Source organism: Anomaloglossus baeobatrachus, chromosome 4, assembly GCF_048569485.1.
Source record: "Anomaloglossus baeobatrachus isolate aAnoBae1 chromosome 4, aAnoBae1.hap1, whole genome shotgun sequence".
Taxonomy (NCBI): Eukaryota; Metazoa; Chordata; class Amphibia; order Anura; family Aromobatidae; genus Anomaloglossus; species Anomaloglossus baeobatrachus.
This window is the reverse complement of record NC_134356.1, coordinates 374,522,309-374,548,565: the sequence shown is the minus strand read 5'-3', so window position 1 is coordinate 374,548,565 and position 26,257 is coordinate 374,522,309. Positions and strand designations below refer to the sequence as shown.

The 26,257-nt window shown below is 42.4% G+C and overlaps 2 protein-coding genes across 2 annotated transcripts in view; one reads left to right on the top strand and one right to left on the bottom strand.

Annotated features, from left to right (window-relative positions):
• The window catches only part of CCDC146 (coiled-coil domain containing 146), a 234,020-nt gene that overhangs the window by 184,336 nt on the left and 23,427 nt on the right, over window positions 1-26,257 (bottom strand). The gene's annotated exons all lie outside the window — the stretch shown is intronic.
• Window positions 8,576-20,121, top strand: FGL2 (fibrinogen like 2). Its single transcript, XM_075345194.1, has 2 exons — window positions 8,576-9,220; window positions 17,605-20,121. Exons 1-2 carry the CDS (start codon window positions 8,662-8,664, stop codon window positions 18,309-18,311), a joined length of 1,266 nt encoding a protein of 421 aa, XP_075201309.1. The 5' UTR covers window positions 8,576-8,661; the 3' UTR covers window positions 18,312-20,121.

Sequence of the window (26,257 nt, the reverse complement as noted above, 5' to 3'; positions counted from 1 at the left end):
CAACGTCTAAAGTGGGCTATATTGTTCCATTTGTACACAGCCACAAACCTGGCACTGATTGTCCACAATTTCACTGCAACCACAGATCTGCCGCAGATTTATCTCTGTGTGTGACAGGGCCTTTACACCTCTCAAGTGGAATTTTGGACCATTCTTCTTTTGCAAACTGCTACAGGTCTCTCATATTCGGAGGGCGCATTCTCCCAACAGCAATTTTAATATCAATCCAAAGGTGTTCAATGAGATTAAAGCGGGCTTTACACGCTACGATATTTCTAGCAATTGCTAGCGATATCGTACGCAAAAGCACCCGCCCCCCGTCGTGCATGCGATATCGTGTGATCGCTGCCGCAGCGAACATTATCGCTACGGCAGCGTCACATGCACTTACCTGGTCGGCAGCGTTACTGTGACTGCCGAATAATGCCTCCCTCAAGGGGGAGGGGCGTTTGGCGTAACGGCGACGTCACCGCGATGTCACTAAGCGGAAGGCCAATCAAAGCGGAGGGGCGGAGATGAGCGGGACGAACATCCCGCCCACCTCCTTCCTTCCTCATTGCGGGCGGGACGCAGGTAAGGTGAGGTTCCTCGCTCCTGCGGTGTCACATGTGCTGCCGCAGGAACGAGGAACAACATCTATAAACAACCATTAACAATTTTTAGTTTTGGGACGACCTCTCCATGGTGAACGATTTTCACCACTTTGGAGGACATTTAAGGTCGCTGGTAAGTGTTACACGCTGCGATACCATTAATGATGCCGGATGTGCGTCACTAACGACGTGACCCCGATGATAAAACATTAATGATATCGTAGCGTGTAAAGCCCCCTTAAGATCCGGACTCATTGCTGTCACTTAAAAACTGTTCAATGCTTTGTTTCCATCCATTTCTGGGTGCTTCTTGAAGTATGTTTGGGGTAATTGTCTTGCTGGAAGACACATGACCTAGAACGAAAACCCACCTTTACATGCAACCCAAAATCCTTTGAAAATCTATAGATTTCATGATGTTTTGCATACAGTCAAGGCACCCAGTGCCAAACTCTGCAAAACAACCAGAAGACATCTTTGAAACTCCAACCTAACTTCCTGCGTTACAACCTTTCATCAATTTTTTTCTGCGCTTTACATGCAGGGACATTAGCCACACTGCCAAGGGTTGTAAACTTACTGTGGACAAAGGAACATCAAGATCTCTGGAGATGGACTTGTAAGTAGTCATGAGCAAATAGTATTGGGGTTCGGATTATTCGTACCGAATACCTAGTACTATTCTAAACGAAAAAAATTCCAACACGTCTTCTAAGTAATTAAAATTATTTTACTTTATTTTATCCTCTATAAAAATCATGGCAGGAAAAATCAAGATGGGATAGGTATTTCCATAAGCATGTTAACAAGTCTTTATACGTTTCACCCATACACTGGGCTTACTCATATTGACTAAATTCAGATCTGTGCTGATCTGATATCCTGCACAAAAAAGGAAGTTTGGTAAAAAAACAAACAAAAAAAAGACATAAAAAAACCTCACCCGGTAACTTACTCAAATGCAAATTACAAACCCTCAGACATAGCAAGGCACCACAGCATATGGTGATCATTAATCAGAATGTAGGACACTCACAGTGAATAGCGGAATACAAAAAATGAAGCACCATAATTATTATAAATAAAAATATGCATAAACAAAAATGTAATAAAAATAACTTAAATCAAATATTGAATTAAGACCTGAGGGAGCTTGTGTGTCTAAACGCAATATCCGGTAAGCTTCTCTTTTGTGCACTTCATGTTCGATGTTACCGCCTCTATATTTCATATTAATTTTTTTCAATGGTGATTATCCATAGACTAGACATATTTCCGGAGTGTTCATGGAGAAAATGTCTTGAGACACCTGAAAGGCTATGGGTGGTGTGCTTTTGAGCATCATAAATGTGCTCAGATAACTGCTTTTGTAGTGTACGAGTCGTACAACCTACGTATTGTGTTCTGCACATTTCACAAGAGACTAAATATACCAGATAGGTACTCCTGTAGTTCATTAATGATTTGATATTATAATTGTCTTCTGTTGTACAAGATGAAAAACTATTACTGTTGTTTATATATTTACGTGCTCCATATAACTTGTGGCTGCAACGGAATGAACTCACAGTAGCTAACCAATTAGAACGTGTTCCTGTATTCCGGGTGTCCCGACTTGTAAGATCACTTGGTGAAAAGAAATTACCAATTGTCATTCCCCTTTTACAAACAAATTTTACCCCATTTGCTAGAATTTTTCTTACAATTGGGTCACTGTTTAAAACCGGCAAGTACTTTTGACAATATTCACAATCTGACCATACTGATTATTGTAGGTCGTAGAAAAAACAATATTTGGAGAAGTATCAGTATTTGAACTGTTAGTCTGCTCCAAATAGTCGTCACTGTTTTTAGAATTAGTTTTCTTTTTAGCCTTTTCTAAGGTAGAATTTTTAGAACCTCTGTTCAGAAATCTGTTCTCAATAATTTTATATTCCAGATTGTAAAGACTCTCAGTGGAACAACCACGCTTTGCACGTATATATTCCCCAGTTTGAATATTATGGATAATATGTTAAGGATGATTAATAGTGGCATGCATTAAACAATTGCCTGAATTTGGTTTCCTAAAAAGACTACATATTATCGTATTATCATTAGGGTCACCTCTTAAGATCAGATCTAGAAATTAAATTTCTCGTGAGTTACTAGAATAAGTGAAAGTCATGTTGCAAGGGTTATTATTGAGATAATCCACAAAAGGTTTTATTTTTCCTGGGACAAAATATCATATATGTAACGAATGTATACATAAATATCCTCTAAAAAAGGATGGATTTAAATATAAACATTGTTTTTCAAACCAATTCATAAATATGATGGCTAACAAAGGGCTAAATTTAGCGCCCATTGCACAACCTTGTTTCTGTAAAAAAAAAATATTTTTTAGAAAAACACAAAATAATTGTTTTTTTAATAGAAAATTAGTTACACAGATGATATAGTTTTGAAGTTTGCAGGGGTAACTCGAATGTTTAGATAATTGATCCCTGATCGCTATAAAGGCCGGGTCAAGTGGAATGGAAGAATAAAGTGACGCTGTCACATGTCATCCAAGTATATTCTGAAGACCATTTCAAGTTTTTTACAAAATTTAATGTTTGCTGTTTTTTGTGTAACTACTGTAGGTGAGTGGAATGAGACCGGTTTATATCGCTCATCCACCCACTCTCCAAGATGTTCCATTGCGGAGTTATTCCCTAATACAATGGGACGTAACGGAGGAGGAAAAATTGATTTATGTGTCTTTGGTAGGGCATGAAACAAGGGGGTTTGAACATTTTTGGGATTAAAATAATCTGCTTGTTTTCTAGTAATAAGGCCTAAATATACTCCCTCCTCTAGAAGGGGGGAGGGGGTTAAAGACTCACAAATAGAATCAATAGGATCTTTTTTTAAAGACATGTATAAATTATCATCTCCCAGCATATAAAAAAAATTCCCGTTTATATGGACCCTTATCCAACACAACCACAGAACCACCCTTATCAGCAATTTTAATCACGATATTAAAGTTAACTCTCTCAAAAAATTCCAAGCTTTTTTCTTCCTTTGTTAAATTGGATTTTTTATCCTTCGAATTTTTTAAAACCTGCAATTCTGACTCAACTAAAAACTGAGGGGGCCCGGGATTGTGTTGGGATAGAAATCCGGATTAGGAATCCTAGAGGAGCAGAAAAGCAGATTTAGACACAGATTCAACATCATTCCCTATATCTGAACATGACTCTAGTCTCTAATAGCTAATTGTTCCGGAAAAGGCAAGAGATTACCATTAGAAACAGATTGAGACATTGCAGAAACATCAGGATTAACAGTGTCATTTTCTTGAAAATAATGTTTTTAAACTGTGATCTTTCTTACAAATGTATTAATACCCATAATGGTAGTAAAAAGATCAAAGTCCTTTTTAGGGACAAAGTTTAAACCATTTTCCAGAAGCTTTATATCAGAATCCCGTAAAATGGTAGCAGATAAATTAAGAACAGTATTTTCTTCATTGAGAGTAATCACTTGTTGTGGTGGGTCTGATATCCATGAGTGCGCTTTCCTATGTTTAATGCCCACCCGTCTGTTTCTTTTGGGTATCTTGGAGAAAGTCCGTTTTGTTTGAAGCGCATTCTTACAAATGGCTGAATCAATTTCCCTCTCGGAATCCGAAGTGTCAGTTACTCCTTCTGATGTTGCTGGTTCAGAACTGAAACTCACCCAATGTGAAGTATTTACTGGCGATACTGCAGGATTTGTTGATTTTAATAGAGATTTCCGAGGATTTTTCTTCTTTCTTTGTTCATGCGAATTGTAAACACATTTAAGTTTGTAATCTTGGATATCCCACTTAAATTTTATCTGTTTAATAGAAGTGATGGAATCCTCTAGCTTATTTAAGCTTTCGCTGATATTAGCTTTCAAAATACGGTAGTTTTCTGTATCTTTATGTTCCTGCAAAAAACTTCTAGTTCCTTTATAGTCCCTTCAATAGGCTGCATTTTTTCATGTTCATGTTATCTTCCGTACACCTTCACTGATGATTGCACCTGCTTAGTGAATTTCTACAAGGGTGAGCTGAATAATTTATTTTTGCTAGTACTATTCCAGTATCCAACACAAATAAATTGAATGCAAGTCAATGGGGAACTCGAGCATTTTTCAGGGAAATCTTCAAGAAAAATGCCAGGGTTCCCCATTGACTTGCATTAGGTTCATTATTTGTGATGAATACTGCAATAGTACCTGGTATTCAGTACCAAAAATCCAAACCCTAATAGTTTACCATTCGCTCATCCCTACTTGTAAACTTCCGAATGTTGATTTTTTTTCGACTAATTTTAGTTCTCAAGTCCTCAGACTGTTCTCTTCTCTTTTTGTTCTCCATGCTTAGTGTGGCACATACATATACACAATGTAAAGATTGAATCAACTTCTCCCTTTTTATCTAGTTTTTGGTGTTATTTTCATATTGCCCACACCTGTTAGGGTATGTGTTGTGAATGTCGTCTGTGTGGGTGCTGTTCTGAAGCTCCCTCTGGTGGCCAGGAATGGTAGTGGAGCTAAATCTGAGCCATTGACTAAGACAGGTGTCGGTGTTAATTGGGGAAGTCCTATTGCAGACAAGTCTGGTCTATATAGGAGAGCACTTTCTGCCCGGCTGACGCCGGTTATAATTATATATTCCCTGTCTCTGTTCCTGGCCTGGAGATTTGTCCTTCCCTGTATCCCTGAGCAAGACTTTTGCAGATAAGTTTCAGTTTTGTGTTGCTTTCTTGTTTACACCTTAGGGTGTTGTTTTTCCTTGTTTTGCTGTGTATCTGTTTTCTTGCAGGTGAAGCTTTCTTTTAATTGTGTTGTGAGCATGGGGGTTTCCCCTGCGCTGGCTTTCCTGCAGGAAAGGTTTTTTTTTATCCCTGTCTGATTTGATTATTTGCTCTTCTGTATTTTTGTGTTCTTTTTTGATATTTTGTCTCTCCCATTATTTACAGGCGTACTTGATATAGTGGGGTGAGGTCGAATGACCTCCAGGGCCTTTTTTACCATCAGGAGTTTGGTATTTTTCTATATGGATTTTGCACTGACCACAATCAGTTCCTTTTCTTTGCTTTATATTAAGTTAGTTGGGCCTCGCCTTTGCTAATTCTATTTTTCCTATCTGAGTATTGTGTTTTTATATATCACCGTCATCTTTATATGTGGGGGGCTACCTACTCCTTTGGAGACTGCTCTGAGGCAAGGTAGATTTCCTCATTTCATTCTGTGAGGCGTAGCTAGTTTCTCAGGCTGTGACATGCTGTCTAGGTTTTTAGGAACGCTCCATGGCTACGTCTAGTGTTGTCTGATAGTCAGGGGATTGCGGTCAGCCCAGGTTCCAACTACTCCTATTTCTCGGTGTTTTTTCACCAATGGGTGTTTTTTGTAATCTTCCACGCTTACCGGATCATAACAGGTATGTCCCCACTATCAGTAATAGCAGCGTTTTGGACGCAGCGTGTTTTTGCTGCGTCCAAAATGCCACCTTGTACAGAAGCACAGTGGATGGGATTTAAAGAAATCCCATGTCCACTATGCTTTTTTTTTCTCCGAAGCGTGAACTGACAGGTAGAGCAGCTTTATGCGCCGCAGCATGTCAATTTATGCTGCTGAGACACGAGTGTTCTTTGCAGGGAGAACACAGACAACGATCGCGGCAGTCTGAAGCCTGATCGCCAGCATGGGTCGCTGCAGTCTCCTACCAAAAGCACTAGAGGCCCTGCAGGAGAGTACATGCTGTTTCCAGAACGCAGCATGTCCTGATTGTGTGCACGTACCCTTAATTGCCACAGGTGTGTTTGAATGAGCATAACATGCTTGAAATAAGTTGTCTACCACAATTTTGTCCACCTTTTTGGGGGTTTTGTGTGAAATTTTGTCCAATTTGCCTTTTTTTCCTCTGTTTTTGTGTGTGTGATGTTCCATCACACACAAAGTAACTACACGTGTATAATAAAACATGCATAATTGCAATAATTTTCTGGGAGAAATACTTCATTTTTTATAACAATTTCAATGGTGCCAACATTTTTGGCCATGACTGTATGTTGTACTCAGAAACACTGCGGAGTTTAAAAAACAAACATAGCTAGGAACTAAGGGACTAGTCCCACATAACTTCCCTCCATCTGCTGAGCTATAATGACCAAGGATGGGCATTTCATTTGGCCAAAAGTCAAATTAAAGGGAACCTTTCAGGTGATTTTCTAGTGCAATACTCATATCTTTAAATGCAGCTTAAGCAGCCCTAACAGGATCAGTAAGTTATATTGCTGTACCTTATCCTGTTATCTTGTTGTAAGCTCTGACTCTTCAGATTTTGTGTTATACCATGCCTGATGAAGAGACCTGAGTAGTCTCGAAAGCTTGCAATTATTACCATCTTTTCAGTTAGCCATTAAAAGGTATCAACCACTGAGGACTTTCTGTTCTTTTAAACAATTTTTTTGTAAGCTCTGAAGCATTCAGTGTGACTAGTAACTAATCAAGCACATGTAAATACAAACTGCATATGCCCTGCTCCCTCCTCCCACCTCTGCGTTCTGGCATCATTGATATATATAGATAAAAGAATCTGGCACTCTAAAACAAAAAGATCCCTTTAATTAGGTTACCACAGTTACAGTGTACAGTCTTTTTGAAGTTTCGGTCAGAGCAACCTTTCTCATAAATACACTGTCACACGTGCTAGGGAAAATTTGTGTTGCTACTGTGGAGCGGCTGTTTGTTACAGCTCTGGGATCACTTTCTGGTGTCTGGAGTGAGTTCTGCTTGCCAGTGAATAGCAGTAAATGGCAAGGACACTAACTGTGTTAACCTAACTAAAGCGATCTTTTGTTTTTCATGCTATCGAGTGCCAGATTCTTTTTTTTCTATATGGACATGGAGTAGTATCTTATCTAAGCACCGGTCATAACCCCAGGAGTGCCGAATCCCTATTTTGTATCATTGATATATACTCATACACGATCCCACCTCTCAGCAGTTATAATGAACTAGAAGGTGGCCCGATTCTAACGTATCGGGTAGTCTAGAATGTGTATGTAGGTTAGCAGATTGAATAATAAGATAATCAGTAAGTCTTGAATAATGATCGTTCATTTTTTGCTCGTTGGTCTCCTGCTGTCTAGCACGCATCGGCGTGTTTGACAATGGGAGACCAACGATCTGAATGGGTAGGGAGCAAGGGTAAGCTAGTAACCATGGTACACATCGGGTAACTATGCAAAGCTGTTTCCATAGTTACCCGATGTGTACGCTAGTTAACAGCGAATGCGTGCGGGGGCAGGGCCAGGGCGAGCGTCCAATGTGTGAGGGGGCCGGGGCGAGCGGCCAATCCGTGCGGGGGGTGGAGCCTGGCCAAGCGGCCAATCCGTGCGGGGGGCGGAGCCAAGGCGAGCGACCAATGCGACGGTTGTCACTGTAATGACATAATTTTGGAGCAATACAGACAGACAGAATAAGGCAATTATATATATATAGATGCACTGGGAGATGGATGGGGGGAGCAGTGTATATGTAAATTGTATTTACACACTTGACTAGCCATCATGTGGCACTGAATTCTCAAGGGCTACAAAGATAACAGTTGACGCTGCAGCAATAAAAGTTACTGATCCTAAAAGGTCTGCTTAAGCCCTATTTAAAGATAACAATAGTATTTTACTAGAAAATCACCTGAACCTACAGTTCTATTCTATATTCTTTCTATATGTGTTTTTTATGTATATCTCCCTAATACTATACTAAGATATCTACTGTAAAAAATACAATAACATGTAAAAGTTACATTTCATAACAATTCTTTTTTCACGTTTATCATTTTACTTTACTGCTTCTCGGTAATCTATTTTCAGCTGCTGTCCAAAATAGAAGAAACTTTTTTTTCCTCTATTGCGTCGTCAGGAAGTTCTCGTTTGCATCTATTTGACAATATTTTGTAAGAGGTCCACCCATTTCTGAGAACAGTGAATGCTCCTTGTTGCAGCACAGCCACGGGTACTATATAAACTGAGCTGAGCCTCTGGCTCCATTCTTCGCAGTTATGAAGACTCTATTGTGTCTGATAACCTTTGCAGCCTTGTCAGCATGGCATGTTGGTGCAGAACAAGAGAATGTTCCATCAGGAAACCCTGGTAATGCCTGTCCTATAAAAATGAAGAATGGGGGTAAATGCGATGAAGACGGGAACTGCCCCTACCAGATAACTTTGCCTCCTATGACACTTCAGTTACCTAAGCAGTGGCAGCTTCTTGAAAAAACACTGAAAGAAGTACAGAGCCTTAAAGAAATTGTAAATAACCTTAAGAAATCATGTCAAGACTGCAAACTCCAGGCAGATGAGAACACAGAGAAGGAAAATACAGAGGTCACTGATGGAGGACAGGCGAATCAAATGCAAGATCTGCAGTCTAAGATGAAGAAAATGTCCATAAGTCTGAAGAATGCACGCACCCAGATTAACAACCTACAGGATCAGATGGAGAAGATGAGCATGAACAATGTGGATGACTATATTGACAGGAAGATAGCAAACCTGTCATCTACGCTCGACAATGTGAACAAGTGTTCTGACAACTGCCAAGCAAAGGAAGGAATCACAGGTAAGCCTTCTTCTCTTGTATATCTGGAATTTACAGAATTAAGTAGTCTCTCGTGTATGTGTTACTATAGAGCCACGTCCCAAAAGGTTTTCTAGAATAGCAGTATATATTATATATAGTGTTGTCCCCAAAAACAGAAGAGACAAGCCGATTGAACTAGCAGAAGTTTTTGGCATATGATACACTTAGGATTGAAATCAGCATTCTTTTCTACATGAAGTGATATAAAAAGTATTACTACATCTTAATCCTTATACACACTGAGATACTGGAATTGCCTAAACGACTCCAGTAATGAATATACACGAATACCAGACGACAAGCCGGTAAAGTAAAAACACACTTCAGATACATGATGTGGGAATGGTGTTTTTAAAGAACATTTACTCCTGGCACCGGACGGACAAACTGTGGGAAACTACAGAGTTATAAAAGCCAATAATAAGGACTAGTTTAGTTTAAGAAAACATTTGTGCTCCAAGTCTCTTCTAATCTGTAACCTGTAATTTTCCTAAAACGAAACCTTTACTTGGAAAATAAAAAGTGATTTTAATAACGTGATTAAAGTGAACTTGAACACAGATAAAAGTATGAAAAAACAAAACAGAGAAGCAGGTGCATGTACAAGTTGGCATCGGATACAGTTTTGGAGAAAATGTTTTCCACGAGAAAGATTTGGCATCTGATTTAAGTAAGTGAGAGCTGAGCTTGCTGAGTTCAAAACTACGTCCTAGGGGGCTTGTTAAAGCAAAAGTGATGTCTATATATACGGAGAGGCAGATCGCTCTACAGTAATACAATAGAAAACAATGTGGAATGTAATACATCCAGAAATGCGCAGTCACATGATCTGGTGCGGCTGGCTATAGGCTAAGCATAACAATTCCAGGTAAAATTCAGCTTTCCTTCTAATGCATTTTAACTGTTCTCTCTGAGACCCATAGCCCATCAATGTCTGGTCAGTTGTGGTCTCAGAGCCCAGCCGATCTGCAAAATTAAAGGGACAATCTGTAGTATCAGGCTCAACATCCACATGGGCAGGCCATAGTTCTAGTATATCTTAATAGATCATGTATGTATGTATCTATCGCAATAGATATTAGAATAATAATATGTTCCACAATTGGATGCTATTAAAAAAATTGTTCCTGTGCTGAAATAGTCCTATATACGTGTCCCTGCTATATACTGTGTAATGGCCGTGTCTGACCGTACAGGGAGGACATGGTCTGATAATACCACAGCTCCTGCGACAAGGGGTGGGGGACTAATAAAGTATACAGACTCTACTGCATGGGTTCACAAATATTAATTTAGTTGCGTTAAAACATTTTTAAAAACAGGGAAATGTTTTACCTCACAAAAAGATCAGCTGTGATCTCATGCTGTAGTGTCTGTATACTCTTTTACTTCCTCCTCTGCTCAGGAGCTGTGGTATGATCAGCCCATCTCCCTGTACAGTTAGACACGGCCATTACACAGTACATAGCAGGGACACATATTGGATTATCTCAGCACAGGAACATTTTTTTTAACTCATCCAATTGTGGAAATTAGTATTATTCTAAGATATATTGATTAAAATGAACTTGTTTGAGGGGGAAAGCCTTTTAAAAAGAGGGCACAGGAATGCAGTAGCCTTATGATTCCCCTGATAGGCGAGGCCTCAGATGCCTGAGTATAGGCAATCGATTTTTAGATCCCAGAATGTCAACTGATTAATTTAAACCAAAATGACAATTGTCACCAAGGTTCTAGAACTTGTCACCACGAAAATGCAGTGCTATCTGCAATCAGAATATTATATAGCAGGAGAAGCTGATCAGAATGATATATAGTTTTGTGAGAAAAGATTTAGTATAAACAGTGATATAATAATTAAAACCTCTTTCTTTTTGGGATTTTCAGTCCTGTGGGTGGTCCTATCAGTGATTGACAGCTTTTTTTGCATAAGTGTGCATACAGAGATAGCGATCAGTGACTGATATGATTCCCCACCGAAAATTACGGAAAGAACGGATATTTAAAAGATTAAAACATAGGCTACACTGAGTCTTTTTTTTCACAAAACTAAATAATGATTTACTACTCCTGCGCTGTAACACAATGGCTGCCGACAGGTGCCCTTTAAAGGCATATGTATGAATATATAGTGATTGTTAATAACCGACCTCAAAAACCAGAGAACATCAACAGTCCAAAGAGTTATTCATACGTATCACTTTTCTATATACAAAGGCTAAAAAACACCAAAAAGGAGCCAAGACAAATGATATGTGCACACACAGAATGTGGTGAGCCTTCCTCATAAAGATGGCTGCAGCCGAGGTGCAAGATGCTGATGTCACAGCCACTCAACCTCCACACTAGGGGGGAGGGGCGGCTGCTTAGCATAAGACATGCACACTAATAAGGCTTGCACTGGGAGCCCATCATATAATGAGTGAAATGCACAGTGTCTGAACTGTGACCTATAAATGACGCCAGAAACCCAGGTCAGGCGGGCAAAACAGCACTATATAAGTGCATCTCGCACGGATACACGAGACGCACAGTGTCTGAATAATGGCCTATAAATGACGCACAACACCAGGTCCAGGCGGGTCAGTTAGCACTATGAGTACATAACACATGACAGGCTCACCATTTAACCACCTGAATTCAAAAGGTCCACACACATCCTGCAAAAATGGATAAAATGTGCCATACCTCAAATAGTGAGATATTAGTTTATATTTTGGCCCAAAATATGTAAGCTCGCAATCCGTTCGTCAAGGATTCTCACACTTGCGAGTCCCTACACTGAATTAGTTAGAAAAACCACAAAAAACTACATCAAAAAAACACCAAAAAGGAGCCAAGACAAATGATATGTGCACACACAGAATGTGGTGAGCCTTCCTCATAAAGATGGCTGCAGCCGAGGTGCAAGATGCTGATGTCACAGCCACTCAACCTCCACATTAGGGGGGAGGGGCGGCTGCTTAGCATAAGACATGCACACTAATAAGGCTTGCACTGGGAGCCCATCATATAATGAGTGAAATGCACAGTGTCTGAACTGTGACCTATAAATGACGCCAGAAACCCAGGTCAGGCGGGCAAAACAGCACTATATAAGTGCATCTCGCACGGATACACGAGACGCACAGTGTCTGAATAATGGCCTATAAATGACGCACAACACCAGGTCCAGGCGGGTCAGTTAGCACTATGAGTACATAACACATGACAGGCTCACCATTTAACCACCTGAATTCAAAAGGTCCACACACATCCTGCAAAAATGGATAAAATGTGCCATACCTCAAAGCCAAAGGCTACTTGGCTCCTGTATTCTTCTTCAACCTGTGTTAGTCCCTCTCCAAAAAATGAGCAACATACCTAGTATGATACCAATAGAGCTACAGCCTCAATTTTATTGACTTTGTCTAAAACATTCAACATTAGGTTAAAATTATATTAAATAAAAGGAGAAGCCCAAAAGCTTTAATGAGTATTCTTGGAAAAAATTTTCATCAGGAAATAGGACATTTTGTAATTGCCCACAATATATTAACAACATTAAAGGGAATCTGTCAGCAGGTATTTGCAATTTAATCTGAAAAGCAGCATAATGTAGACATTTAGATCCTAATTCCAGGGATGAGTTGCTTAGTTGTGGCTGTGTGCTAAAGTTTCAATACAATCAGTGTTTTATCATCAATAGATTATCATTAGAAGACAAAAGGGTGCTTTACACGCTGCGACATCGCTAACGATCTTGTTAGCGATGTGACACTCAAGATCGCAGATAAGATTTGCCGAGATCGCACATAGGTCATTTTTTGTAGTGCCGGTCACATGTACGATCTCGGCAAATCGTATGTGCGATCTGGCGTGTTACATCGCTAACGAGATCGCTAGCGATGTCACAGCATGTAAAGCACCCTTAAGTCTCATGTAAAGGGCAGTCAGGTTAATCTGTGTAAACCTGCACCTACCACTGATTGGCAGCTTACAGACAATGCAAGTTGTACACATGAAGCAGGCAGTCAGGGGTGTGGGTGGGGTTATACACAGTCCAGGAATTTGAACACTGCTACATCTACAGAAAAGAAAACAAGGATTCCAACAAAGCACCAAGTAATCCAGTAAGAGATATATTGCTGGAATCAGGCACTTGGCCACTATATTATGCTGCTCTCAGATTCCATAGCAAAAACCTGCTGACAGATTCCCTTTAAATAGGTGAAAACTTCCAGATCAGTAGGGGTGAAACCAATGGGACCCTGATGTTTGAACACACAGTGTAGCCCATGAAGCCCTGGCAAAAATGTACTGTAATTGCATGGGTAAAATAATAAACATAGAGATTATATTTCATTTGGTTAAATACTTCACTTCCCACGCCTTCTGGATCAGAAAACATTCACGCCCCCAATTCATCAGGACCAGCGTAAACACCCCCAGTCTTGATCAGGGGGCATGTTGGTGTCAGATGCTCCTGATTCAGTAGGAGATACAGGCTTCTTAATGAATGAGGCGCATCTGGAAAATGGAGTGCAACTCTGTGCGCCTCTCTACAAATATTACTCCAGTTCCAGACCTCTGGTGTAAGGCGCGCCATAGCTCATCATGAATGATAAAAGCTAAGGTGTCAGGCCTACGCTCTCCCCTACCTCTGCCTATTTTGGATAAAACTGGTGAGAAAACTCCAAAAGGCAAAATTTTGCAACTGGTCAAAGAGTTTTATGGCAGATTTGTGGAGAAAACACATTGATGAGCCGGCACCTCAGTCTGTAGGGAACAGGACGTTTCTATCATTTTTATATAAATCAGCTAAAACATGATACATAATAACATCTCTGTCCAAGGTCACCTCACTCGTGCATGTTCACGTACAGTAAGTACACGCTACATTTCCCATGTTATGTGACTGTTTCCTAAATGAGTCCTGGATGAAATATTGATGTTTATGTGTCCGGGACATAAGGTTCAGTTCAGTTCTGTCGCTTCCTTTAGCCACTTAACCAAAGATGGATGAGGATAGCTTCATTTATATATTTTATCTCCAAGAAACATCTGGAAAGTTAAATGTCGGAGAATAAACCAATGAATTAAAGAGGAAACCAATGTGATGTGACATTATCCACCCTTCCTTTGTGGGAAGCCAAATGTTGCGCTTAGTTATCTTCTTTCCTAGCTTTCTGTCTATTTTGTCTACTAGAAAACTTTTTATTTTTTTTTTAAATATTGAAGTTAAATGCGAGATACAAATAAAAGATATCTGAACCGTAAGCCTCCCAATGATAACAAATGCTGACATCAGTGTATTTTGGCAATAATAAGGGAAAGCTCTCCTGTAATTAATAGTCTCAAGATGGAAAAAAAAATTCCATTCTCAAGGTGACGTAACTACATGGGTCACGAGAATCTAGAGGTTAAAAGAGTCACTGGAAGAATGTTCTAGAAATTAGTGGGGTGCAGTAAAATAAAATAGCAATTTTGTTTCCTTTGGCAACTAGCCCAAGCTAAATTACAAAAATTATGGCTATGATTGCCCGTGCTTTAAACTGTATTTCTTTAAAACCAAGTTGTGTGAAAATGACCAACCTCTTGAAAAAGACCAGTTCGCTCTCATTCCTGTTTCAAGAGCTGCCTAAAAATGTATAACCCCCTCTGACAACAGGGTGTTACCAATTACCGTTATTAAAATAGTGTTGATCTACATATCCTACATGTCACAATGACTTTGGGATAGCAGGGAACTGGGGCCCCTAAGCTGTGCTCAAGCTAGGGGGCGCTTATACTATCCCTAATCTCAGGGATACTCCTGAAGGTGGAGATGCCTGAGGCTCCTTTCTGGCCTTACTCTAGAAGACAATTCCTGTTCTGATTCCCCTTTCCCCCAGGGAGTGTCGGACAGAAGTGTGATGAAACCTACAGATAAAAACAGACAAGGGAAAACCAAAACTCTGTCACACAGCACTCAAGCACAAGCGTTAAGACAATAAGAGATTCAGGAGGAAAACAAGATCAGGAAGGAAGCTACAAAACAACAGGGGCAAACTCCATAACTGCACCAAGCAATAAGCACAACTTTCACCAGAAATGGCATGGGTGGAAGGGTTCAATCAGCATAAATTGGAGGGAAGCAGATGTGATAGGCCTCCCCACAACTTGTGATCAAAGGAGGAAGCAAAACAGCAGAGATTAACTCTTGCTAGCCTGCCAATGAATCAGCACACACCAGGTCGATGCTTGAGTCTGCCTGTGTTGATCCCAGACACCAAAGAAACCTTTGGGTGGAGTGTCAGAATATGAAATCTGAACAGAGCACTACGCTGCCATGACAGTCGGTGATGTTTGTGCAAAGTTCTGTGTTACACTACACCAGTGGAAATAATTGGACTGGTATGGTGTGTTGGGAAGCACTCTATGGACAATGGCAATAATTACGTCCAGTTGTCTAGGAGTAATAAAAGGGAAATGGCACATATCTAAGAAAAAAACTTCAAGTTTGTTTTTTAAACAGATATCTCAGGAGAGACGCTGTTGGAACATGTTGTTAAAGGGTAATCATACTTTCAAGTAAAAAACCTGTCCTGAGTTTGCACTTGAGGAATAATTATCTCTAGTCATTATATGACTATTATCTTGCATTTTCATCAGTTTTCCCCTCTGCAGGCTCTCGCTCTAATTTACAGTTGACTAGTGGGAGGAGATTAGCTTCTATGATCTCCCCATACATAGAACAAAAAGGATTCCTTCTATTCATTTATTAATTAGCACATAGAGACAGCACTACTCAGATGTGTAGATGTGATTCCAGATCTGGGTGAAATAAAAGACTTGTTAGAAAGCTCAGCACGATCTATGTCTTCCTCTGCATTTTTTCTCCGCTGCTACTTACTGATCTCCCCTCCTCTTCTCTTCACAATAGGCTGGGCAATCTGACACTTCACTGTGCTGAGAGCTCCTCTTGTTTTGTGCAAGGCAGAGTTTAGCTTTTTTTCAGAGTGGATCGCAAGTTCAAGGGTTAGGGGAAGGAGTGTCTCATAAATGGAACAAGTAGAATTCTCTGATAACATATATTACAAAGTTTCTTATATTAGGACGTGCTATTGATTTATGCAGAATTTTATGTAGGACTTTAAATCTATGCAGACTACAGTGAAGTAACTGGACCCTTCGTGACTGCCATAACTGGCAGGAAAAAGTCTTGTGAGGTCCAAATCATTGCCAGGATACTTCAAAATAAAGTTGTTACAGAACCTAAGGCTATGTGCATACAGCGTTTTTTTTATGCTGCATTTTTGTGCGTTTTTGGCAGCAAAAAACGCACAAAAACACAAAAAAAACGCACCCGTGGCAAAAACGCACAGGAAAAACGCATGCGCTTTTACTGCGTTTTTGATCACTGCGTTTTGCGGCGTTTTTTCAATGCAGTGCATGGGTGAAAAACGCCGTAAAACGCAGGAAAGAATTGACATGCCTATTTTTGTTTAGCTCAAAAACGCAGCTAAAAAAAAGTTGTGTGCGGACAGCAAAAATGAAAACTCATAGACTTTGAGGAGGAAGCAAAGTCATGCAGTTTTGAGCCCAAAAACGCACCCGAAAAACATGCAAAAACGCCGCGAAAAACGCCTAGTGCGCATATAGCCTAAAGGCTACTTTACACACTGCGATATCGGTCCCGATATCGCTAGTGTGGGTACCCGCCCCCATCTGTTGCGCGACACTGGCAAATCTCTGCCCGTGCCGCACAACATCGCCCAGAGCCGTCACACTACTTACCTGTCCGGCGACGTCGCTGTGACCGGCGAACCGCCTCCTTTCTAAGGGGGCGGTCCGTGCGGCGTCACAGCGACGTCACTGAAGCGTCACTGAACCGCCGCCCAATAGCAGCGGAGGGGCGGAGATGAGCGGGACGTAACATCCCGCCCACCTCCTTCCTTCCGCATAGCATCCGGGAGGCAGGTAAGGGGAGCTTCCTCGTTCCTGCGGCGTCACACGCAGCGATGTGTGCTGCCGCAGGAACGAGGAACAACTTCGTTACTGCTGCAGTAACGATTTTTAAGAATGGACCCCCATGTCACCGATTAGCGATTTTACATGTTTTTGCAACGATGCAAAATCGCTTATCGGTGTCACATGCAACGGCATCGCTAATGCGGCCGGATGTGCGTCACAAATTCCGTGACCCCAACGACTCCGCATTAGCGATGTCGCAGCGTGTAAAGCCCCCTTAACAGTATACAGGTAAAAAGGATGATAATATATGAGATCCCTATATTCCATGTATTCGCATGGACCTTCCATTCTACTGGTGAGCAGATCATAACTAATAGTGGTTTTCATACAATTGCCTAATGTTTCCTTTTTATCCTTTTAATTTCTAGACATACAGATTTTCTTTAAAGACTGTTCGGACTACTATAAGATGGGCAAAAGACTAAGTGGCATTTACCAAGTTATGCCAGATCCAAGGAACAAGACATTTGAAGTATTCTGCGATATGGAATCAATGGGTGGAGGTTGGACAGTGGTGCAGAGTCGTAAAGATGGCCGAATAAGCTTTAACAGGACATGGGATGAATACAAAAATGGTTTTGGCAACCTTAGTGGAGAGTTTTGGTTGGGAAATGATAGGCTTCATCTCTTATCGAAAAGTAGTAACATGATATTGAGAATTGAACTTGAGGATTTTAAGGGCATAAAAGAATATGCCACTTATGACCAGTTCTATGTGGCCAATGAATATCTTAAGTATAAACTATCGGTCAATGGCTATAGTGGAACGGCTGGCGATGCGCTCCACTTCAGCAAACAGTACAACCATGACCAAAAATTTTTTACTACCCCAGACAAGGACAACGACAGGTATCCGTCCGGAAACTGTGGAGCTTACTATAGCTCTGGATGGTGGTTTGATGCATGCATGTCTGCAAATCTTAATGGGAAATACTATGAGAAAGAATACAAAGGAGTGCGGAATGGGATTTTCTGGGGTACCTGGCAAGGTGTTTCTGATGAGAACTTAAACAGTTTCAGGCAAGCTTTTAAGGCTGTTAGGATGATGATCAGACCAAAAGACTTTTCATCATAAAAGCAAAAATGGTATATGAGACACTGGGAAAGCATTCCTTAAATGTAATCATGTTTCTTGGAATTTTCTTGTCTACTAATTGCTTTCAAACACTCTGGAAAAAAAAAAATGAGAAAGAAATAAAGGGGTAATGTACTAAGGGCTAGCAGGGCACACTAGGAAAGGACCCACTATAATCCCATCATGTAAAGTGATACTGAGGCTTTTTAGTATACATGTTCACACTGTAATATCTACAAGTTGAACCTCTATGTAATACATGCCTTTGCACCTTAACACTTTCCTTACAACTGCCTATATGCAGAAAGCTGGGCCTGCAACATCAAAGGAGGGCACTAGCAATATCTAGAAGGTGACAATCCGCTGCAACAGCCCTGACAAATAGAGTGGCATCATTAGACTACTGACTGCTTATTCCTATATAATAAATGTGACAGTAGCATTGTGGTAGTGGCATACAAGTCACCATCTCTTGTGTGTCATCTATTTGTATATATGGTATAGTCAGAGTACAATCTACAGTATATAAGCTTTGTCCTGTTCAGAATCTACATTATTAAATGGAAGTAAATCTCACTTGAAACACGTCTTAGATCCTGATTCCTGCTGGATCTCCTGTTGTAATGCATATATGATTACTTCTAATCACCGAGACCCTGGTAACAATGGAAGCAAAAACAAAAAGGTGACAGCTGCACTCTGTAGTGGTCTTGTCTGCCCAACAAAGAGTTCTCCTTGCCGTTGGCTGATGGGCTCACATAAAACTGGCCGTTTTTGTGTGCCAAGTATCTCAATTTTTACATGTTTTTCACAGCAATAATGCATGTCTATATTCCTATATTCATTGTTACATATATCTTAGCACTGCAGAGTGCAACTGTCTCCTTTTTGTAACAATGTAAGCAAATTCAGGATCAGAAATACTCACAGTATGTCAGGATCACAAATCAGTGAATGCCGATTTGTCTTCCCAACAAGCAAAACAAAGACTGAAAGGAACACTTTGAACACTGGTCATAGGAAAGTTATTTTACGGTTTGAGTAGGTTGATGGACAAGCCTGGGCACATGCTCTTCCTTCAACAGTCATTTTGAGATGAGGAGTGCTGTGCACTTTGAGGACGTTTGTAATAATAAGCACAGGAGAAGAATCTTTAAAAGTTCTGTATTATCATTAGAGATGAGTAGATTACTTAATTCACGCAAATTCCATGATCCAGATCAGTGATCTGTAGCCGTGGACAAGAGGTAGGCAAATTGCCTGACCTTCCGGGTTCTTCGGTGTGGCATTTTATCTGCCATCCTGATATAACGTCATCTGTGCACTGCATGACGCACAGGTGATGGGCACCAGCACAGCAAATCATAAGAGCTCGGGGTCCTGGAAGGTAAGGAAATTTGCACACCACGGCTAGTGAGCACTAATCTGGACCATTGCCCGGGGTTACGTGAAGCAATCAGTTCATCTCTAATTATTATGTCCCCAACTCATCTGTTAAAAAGAAAAGAAAATGTGGACAACCCCTTTAAATGAGAAAAAAAGGATCTTCGTTAGTACCGTCCACCAGAATAATGTCCCTTGATATAAATAAAGCGTCCATCATTAGTTTTTTAACTGAGTTTGCAATGAAGAACTTAAGTGACTGAGAGATGTTCTATTTATTGGCTATAGGTACCTATGCACTATGTATTTATGAGGAACTTGCTTGTTATTAGATGTTTCTAAAGAGAATATATTTTATTATACTGTCTGTATATTGTAAATATGGCCTAAGAATGTTCTAGCTGCACAGAATAAATGGGAAATAGAACATTAATTTTCGAGTCTTTCTTTCGTGACAATATTGACACTGCACATATTCTAGTTTTCCTTCCTGCAATTGCGGGTGGTGAAGCAGTCGGAGGTTTTCACTTCCCATACTGGAATGCATGATATGCACTTCACGTAGGACTTTACCATTTTAGGACTGAATGTTAGTCTTGTAAAATATCAAAATAAACCCTTGACTGGGTGAAGTGTAAATTGTGTTACTGCATAAAATGTGATCCTCACACAATACAGCTATGAAAAAGTTCAGTTACGAGTCTGTGAACTCAAATTTCCATCCACAGACTGACTGCACCAGCGTTAGTCTGGCTTGCCGGGGTATCGAAGAAACTCCCGGTAGGCCCCGACCTTGTCTTCAATCTAAGCTGTCTCAAACGCCGGGTGTATTAAATTGACCTATGACTGCGGCTCGCTAGACTATCGGCCGCCTCCACAGGTGATGATATTGTATGCAGCAGTCAGATTATGATAGTGTCAGTAGCTACAGGGGGGCATCGGGGGCAGTCCTGACCTGGAGCTTATGAGCTACGAACGCGGCAGGGGCAGAGCAGAACCTCCTTCCGAGAGGAAGAAAATCCATCTAATGCAGTGTTTCTCAACTCCAGTCCTCAAGACCCACCAACAGATCATGTTTTCAGGTTTTCCTCAATCAGGTTTCTCGGATTTCCTTAATGTTGCACAGGTGATGGAATTATTCCCTGTCTAATATTGAGGAAAACTTAAAAACATGATCTGTTAGTGGGTCTTGAGGACTGGAGTTGAGAAAGACTGATCTAATGGTTTAGAACTTTAGAAGCCAGGACTCCGATGAGATCATGCCCATGTGATCATGTGGGAGGAACCGGGCAGGAGCTACTGAAGGAGATGTGTCCGGTAATGAGAGATGAGGAGGGCATGGGGGGTGGCATATGAGGGGTCCAGACTGTGACACAGGGGTGTTAAGGGATACAGGGTGTGTGGATTGTGGGGTTTCAGTGTGTTTGAGAGAGGGGTAATTTGGGGAACAGCCAGGCTGTGTGAGATATGTGTGATTTGGGGGGTGCAGGGTGTGTGCACCAGTCCCTGCTGCATGATGGGAGTGAAGTTCACACAGTAACCATATTTCAGTAGGGATTAGGGAAAGAGGGATAGCAGCAGTCAAAGCATGGGATGGGATTGGGAAAGCTGGGTGCTGAGCTGAGGGAAAGAGGCTCTTTTCCTCATCACCCAGCTTTTCTATGTTCTGATATCCATTCTTGTCCTCAGCTCCCCAGCTCCCAGCTTTCCCATTCTCTGATATCATGGGAAAGCTGGGTGCTGAGGACAAGATGGCTATCAGAACATAGAAAAGCAGGGTGATGAGGAAAACAACCGAGTGTCCAGAGTAATTATCCTGTACCCCAAGTGTCTTATCCTGTACCAAGTATCAAGTGACATTATCCTGTACCCCAAGTGTCTTATCCTGTACCGAGTATCAACTGACATTATCCTGTACCCCCAGTGTCAGTGTCATTATGCTGTACCCCAGTATCAGTGTCATTATCCTGTACCCAAAGTGTCAGGGTCATTATCCTGTACCCCGAGTGTCAGGGTCATTATCCTGTACTCCTAGTGTTATTATCCTATACTCCCAGTGTCAGTGTCATTATCCTGTACTCCCAGGGTCATTATCCTGTACCCCCAGTGTCAGTGTCATTATCCTGTACCCCCCCAGTGTCAGTGTCATTATCCTGTACACCCAGTGTCATTATCCTGTACACCCAGTGTCAGTGTCATTTTCCTGTACCACCAGTGTCATTATCCTGTACCCCCAGTGTCAGTGTCATTATCCTGTACTCCCAGGGTTATTATCCTTTATCCCCAGTGTCAGTGTCATTATCCTGTACACCCAGTGTCAGTGTCATTATCCTGTACACCCAGTGTCAGTGTCATTATCCTGTATCCCAGTGTCAGTGTCATTATCCTGTATCTCCCAGTGTCAGTGTCATTATCCTGTACTTCCAGGGTCATTATCCTGTACCCCCAGTGTCAGTGTCATTATCCTGTACCCCCCCAGTGTCAGTGTCATTATCCTGTACACCCAGTGTCAGTGTCATTTTCCTGTACCACCAGTGTCATTATCCTGTACCCCCAGTGTCAGTGTCATTATCCTGTACCCCCAGTGTCAGTGTCATTATCCTGTACTCCCAGGGTCATTATCCTTTATCCCCAGTGTCAGTGTCATTATCCTGTACACCCAGTGTCAGTGTCATTATCCTGTATCCCAGTGTCAGTGTCATTATCCTGTACACCCCAGTGTCAGTGTCATTATCCTGTATCCCCAGTGTCAATGTCATTATCCTGTACCTTCAGTGTCAGTGTCATTATCCTGTATCCCCAGTGTCATTATCCTGTACCTCAGTGTCATTATCCTATACTCCCAGTGTCAGTGTCATTATCCTGTACCCCCAGTGTCAGTGTCATTATCCTGTATCCCCAGTGTCAGTGTCATTATTCTGTACCCTGAATGTCAGTGTCATTATCCTGTACCCCCAGTGTCAGTGTCAATATCCTGTACCCCGAGTGTCAGTGTCATTATCCTGTACCCTCAGTGTCAGTGTCATTATCCTGTACACCCAGTGTCAGTGTTATTATCTTAGGTTATATGCAATAACTCTTCAGGGGGGCCTCTATATGCAGTGGCGTAACTAGAATTTGATGGGCTCCAGTGTAAAGTTCGGACCTGGGCCCCCCCCCTCTACGTACACCGACACTTGGCATACGGGACAATGACACTGACACTCGGGGTACGGGATAATGACGCTGACACTTGGCTCTTACCCTCAGCATCCAGATTTCCCATGATCTGAAATCCATCTTGTCCTCGGCACACAGCTACCCCATGCTCTGCTATACATCTTTCCCTCAGCACCCAGCTTTCTCATGTATAATGCAGCCAGCCCCCCAGGCCTTCATGTATAATGCAGCCAACCCTCCATGCTCCATGTATAATGTAGCCAGCCCCCCATACTCCATGTATAATGCAGCCAGCCCCCCCATGCTCCATGTATAATGCAGCCCCCCCATGCTCCATGTATAATGCAAGCCCCCCATACTCCATGTATAATGCTGGCAGCCCCTCCCCCCCTTCCGGCCTCAGGCCACCGGCCACCGTGTACACACTGATTTTTTAAAAAAAACAAGTTCTTACGTCTCTCCTCATTCCTCCTCTGCTCCGTTCTCACCTCTTTCCTCGTTCCCCTGCTGCTCCGTCCTCACCTCTCCTCCGTTCCCCTGCTGCTACGGTCAGCGTCCTCCCGTCCTACGCTCTGTGCTCTCAGCACAGCAGTCGCACAGGAGTGACGTCACCGCGCAGGCACAGAGGGAGAATGATGGAGTGTGGAGCTGCACGCTTCATTGATGCTGTGCTGTGCGTGATGACGGGGGAGGGGGGACTTGGCGCCGCCAGTGCCGCTGACAACGGGCAGGGGGGCCCAGAGTCAGCGGCGGCGGCACCTGGTCATATAGCAGCCGCGTGGCCTGCGCCAGAACAGCGCAGCTCCTCTCTCAGAAAGGAGCTGCTTGCTGATCTGCAGAGCGGGCCCCTAAGCTGCCAGGCCCGGTCGCAGTCGCGACCTCTGCGACTGCGGTAGTTATGCCCCTGTCTATATGTGATGATAGTACAGGAGGGGCCTCAATATTAAAATATGGGAAAAAAAAGCCTGATCTGCCTATAAAGCAGTATTGTCAAAATAAACAGGACTAGTAAATGGTTTATCCAACATGTAAAACTAATTTGGAAACCATAGTGAAGCTTTTAAAGGGCCTCTGTCCCCACAGAATGACTGTTTACATCCAGTATAGACACTGTTAGGCTGCTTTCACACATCCGGTTTTTCCTGTGCGGCACAATCCGGCTCTTTGCAGAAAAAACGCAACCGTTTTTTTTGCCGCCGGTTGCGTTTTTTCCGCATAGACTTTCATTAGTGCCGGATTGTGCCGCATGGCCTTGCGTTCGGTCCGGTTTTTGCCGGATGCGGCATATTTAGCCCATGCGGCGGCCGGATGGAACGTTGCCTGGCACGTTTTTTTGTCCGGCAAAAAAAACCGCATTGCGCCGAATCCGGCTGATGCGGCGCTTTTTCCAATGCATGCCTATGGATGCTGGATGCGGCGCGATGCGGCAAAAACCGCATCCGGCCGCTGCATGCGGTTTTTTGCACTGCGCATGCTCAGTAGCATGCCGCAACCGGCAAAAAGCGGACGGGCCGCATGTAAAAACTTATGCAAAGGATGCGTTTTTTTCGCCGCATCCATTGCATAGGTTTTAGAGCCGGATTTAGCCGCACTGCTAAAACCGGAGGTGTGAAAGCAGCCTTAATTACTGTATGTAAATGTGTGAAGGTGGAAAGAGAAGAGAGACAGATATTCACCAGAGTCTCCAAATGGAAAAGTGTATTGGAGTGGTAATGATTCACACCACCACATATTGACACTTATAGGGATTTCCCAAGTCAGTTGGGACAGACACTATATGGGTGAATAGATGGGGGCACAGGGGGATTCATTTTAGCAAACATTTCCATTTGAAGATGCTGGATAACATTTTGCTTCACTTTGAATATTGTTTGACTGATGGACTTGGTGGATTAGGCTGCTTTCACACTACGTCTTTTTAATATGCGTCCTGAACGGTTTTTTGCTGCAAAAGCGGATCCTGCTTTTACAGCAAAAAATGCATGCAAACGCATGTCTTATTTTGCAGGATCCTGTCACTGGATGTTTAGGGGCGGGCATTGGAGTCATGTGATCGGGAGTGAGGGGAACTAAACGTGCAGACTGGGAGCCGGCATCTGACAGCTGCGAGGCTCGTAACCAAGGTAAACATCGGGTATACTTGCTTGGATACCCGATATTTACTTTGGTTACGAGCTTCTGCAGCTGCTAGGAGTCGGGCTCCCTGCACACGTTACCAACGTAAACATCGGGTAACTAAGATAAGTGGTTACCCGATATTTACCTTGGTTACGAGTGTCCGCATCTCTCAGGTGGGGGAGAGGGAGGGGGAGAGACAGAGAGAGAGGGAGGAGAGAGACAGAGAGGTAGGAGAGAGATAGACTGATCATGGAGGCTGGCTTCTGGGCATGCTCAGTAGAGTAAGCAGGATCCTATCAGCATGCCAGCGTTCACATGCGTTTGCGTGCTGTTTAGTCAGGATCCAGCAATTTGCAGAAGTTGGACACAGCTCAAAAACGCTACAAGTAGCGTTTTTGAAAGATGTTAAAAAACTGCAAGTCGCTGGATCCTCACTATAACGCACGCAAACGCAGGTGAACGCATGTTAACGCGAGTCCATTGCAAATGCATTGAAATGAAAACGCATTTGCACTGGATCCGTTTCTGCGTTAAAAAAACGTTCAGGACGCATGTTAAAAAGACGTAGTGTGAAAGCAGCCTTACGGAGGACAAGGAATGTCCATGTGTAAGAAAAACTGCGACTGATTGTAAATAATAAATTCCATTATTAACTACTATAATATAAATATGAGGTTGAACAAGAAATACTCTGATATATGCAGTGCACAATACATTTATCTTTTGCACACTGTATAGTTTGCTAAAAGGCGAATGTTATAGTGAGAGAAGCCGAAAATGAACAAGTAATAAAAACGTTTATGGTAGCTATACTGTGGGCCCCTAGAGGGAATTTCCCCGGCAGGCCCCTGGCACCCCAGTCCGACCCTTGACTGCACTATCCACTTTGCTTAGTAGGCTGCAAAGGCTCACTGGTATTTACCCATACAACCTGTACCTTGGGTTGTGTCCATAGAGTAAGGGGTACTTTGCACGCTGCGACATCGCTAGCCGATGCTAGCGATGCCGAGCGCAATAAATACCCGCCCCCGTCGCACATGCGATATCTTGTGATAGCTGCCGTAGCGAACATTATCGCTTCGGCAGCTTTACATGCACTCACCTGCCCTGCGACGTCGCTCTGGCCGGCGAACCGCCTCCTTCCTAAGGGGGCGGGTCGTGCGGTGTCACAGCGACGTCACACGGCAGGCTGCCAATAGAAACAGGGGGGCGGAGATGAGCGGGACTTAAACATCCCGCCCACCTCCTTCCTTCCTCAATGCAGCCGGGACGCAGGTAGGAGATGT

Excerpts from the sequence above, each read along its gene's own strand:
- FGL2 (XM_075345194.1), top strand. The coding sequence starts at position 8,662 with ATGAAGACTCTATTGTGTCTGATAACCTTTGCAGCCTTGTCAGCATGG. Across the intron at positions 9,221-17,604 it reads AGCAAAGGAAGGAATCACAG|ACATACAGATTTTCTTTAAA; the intron begins GTAAGCCTTCTT and ends TTTAATTTCTAG.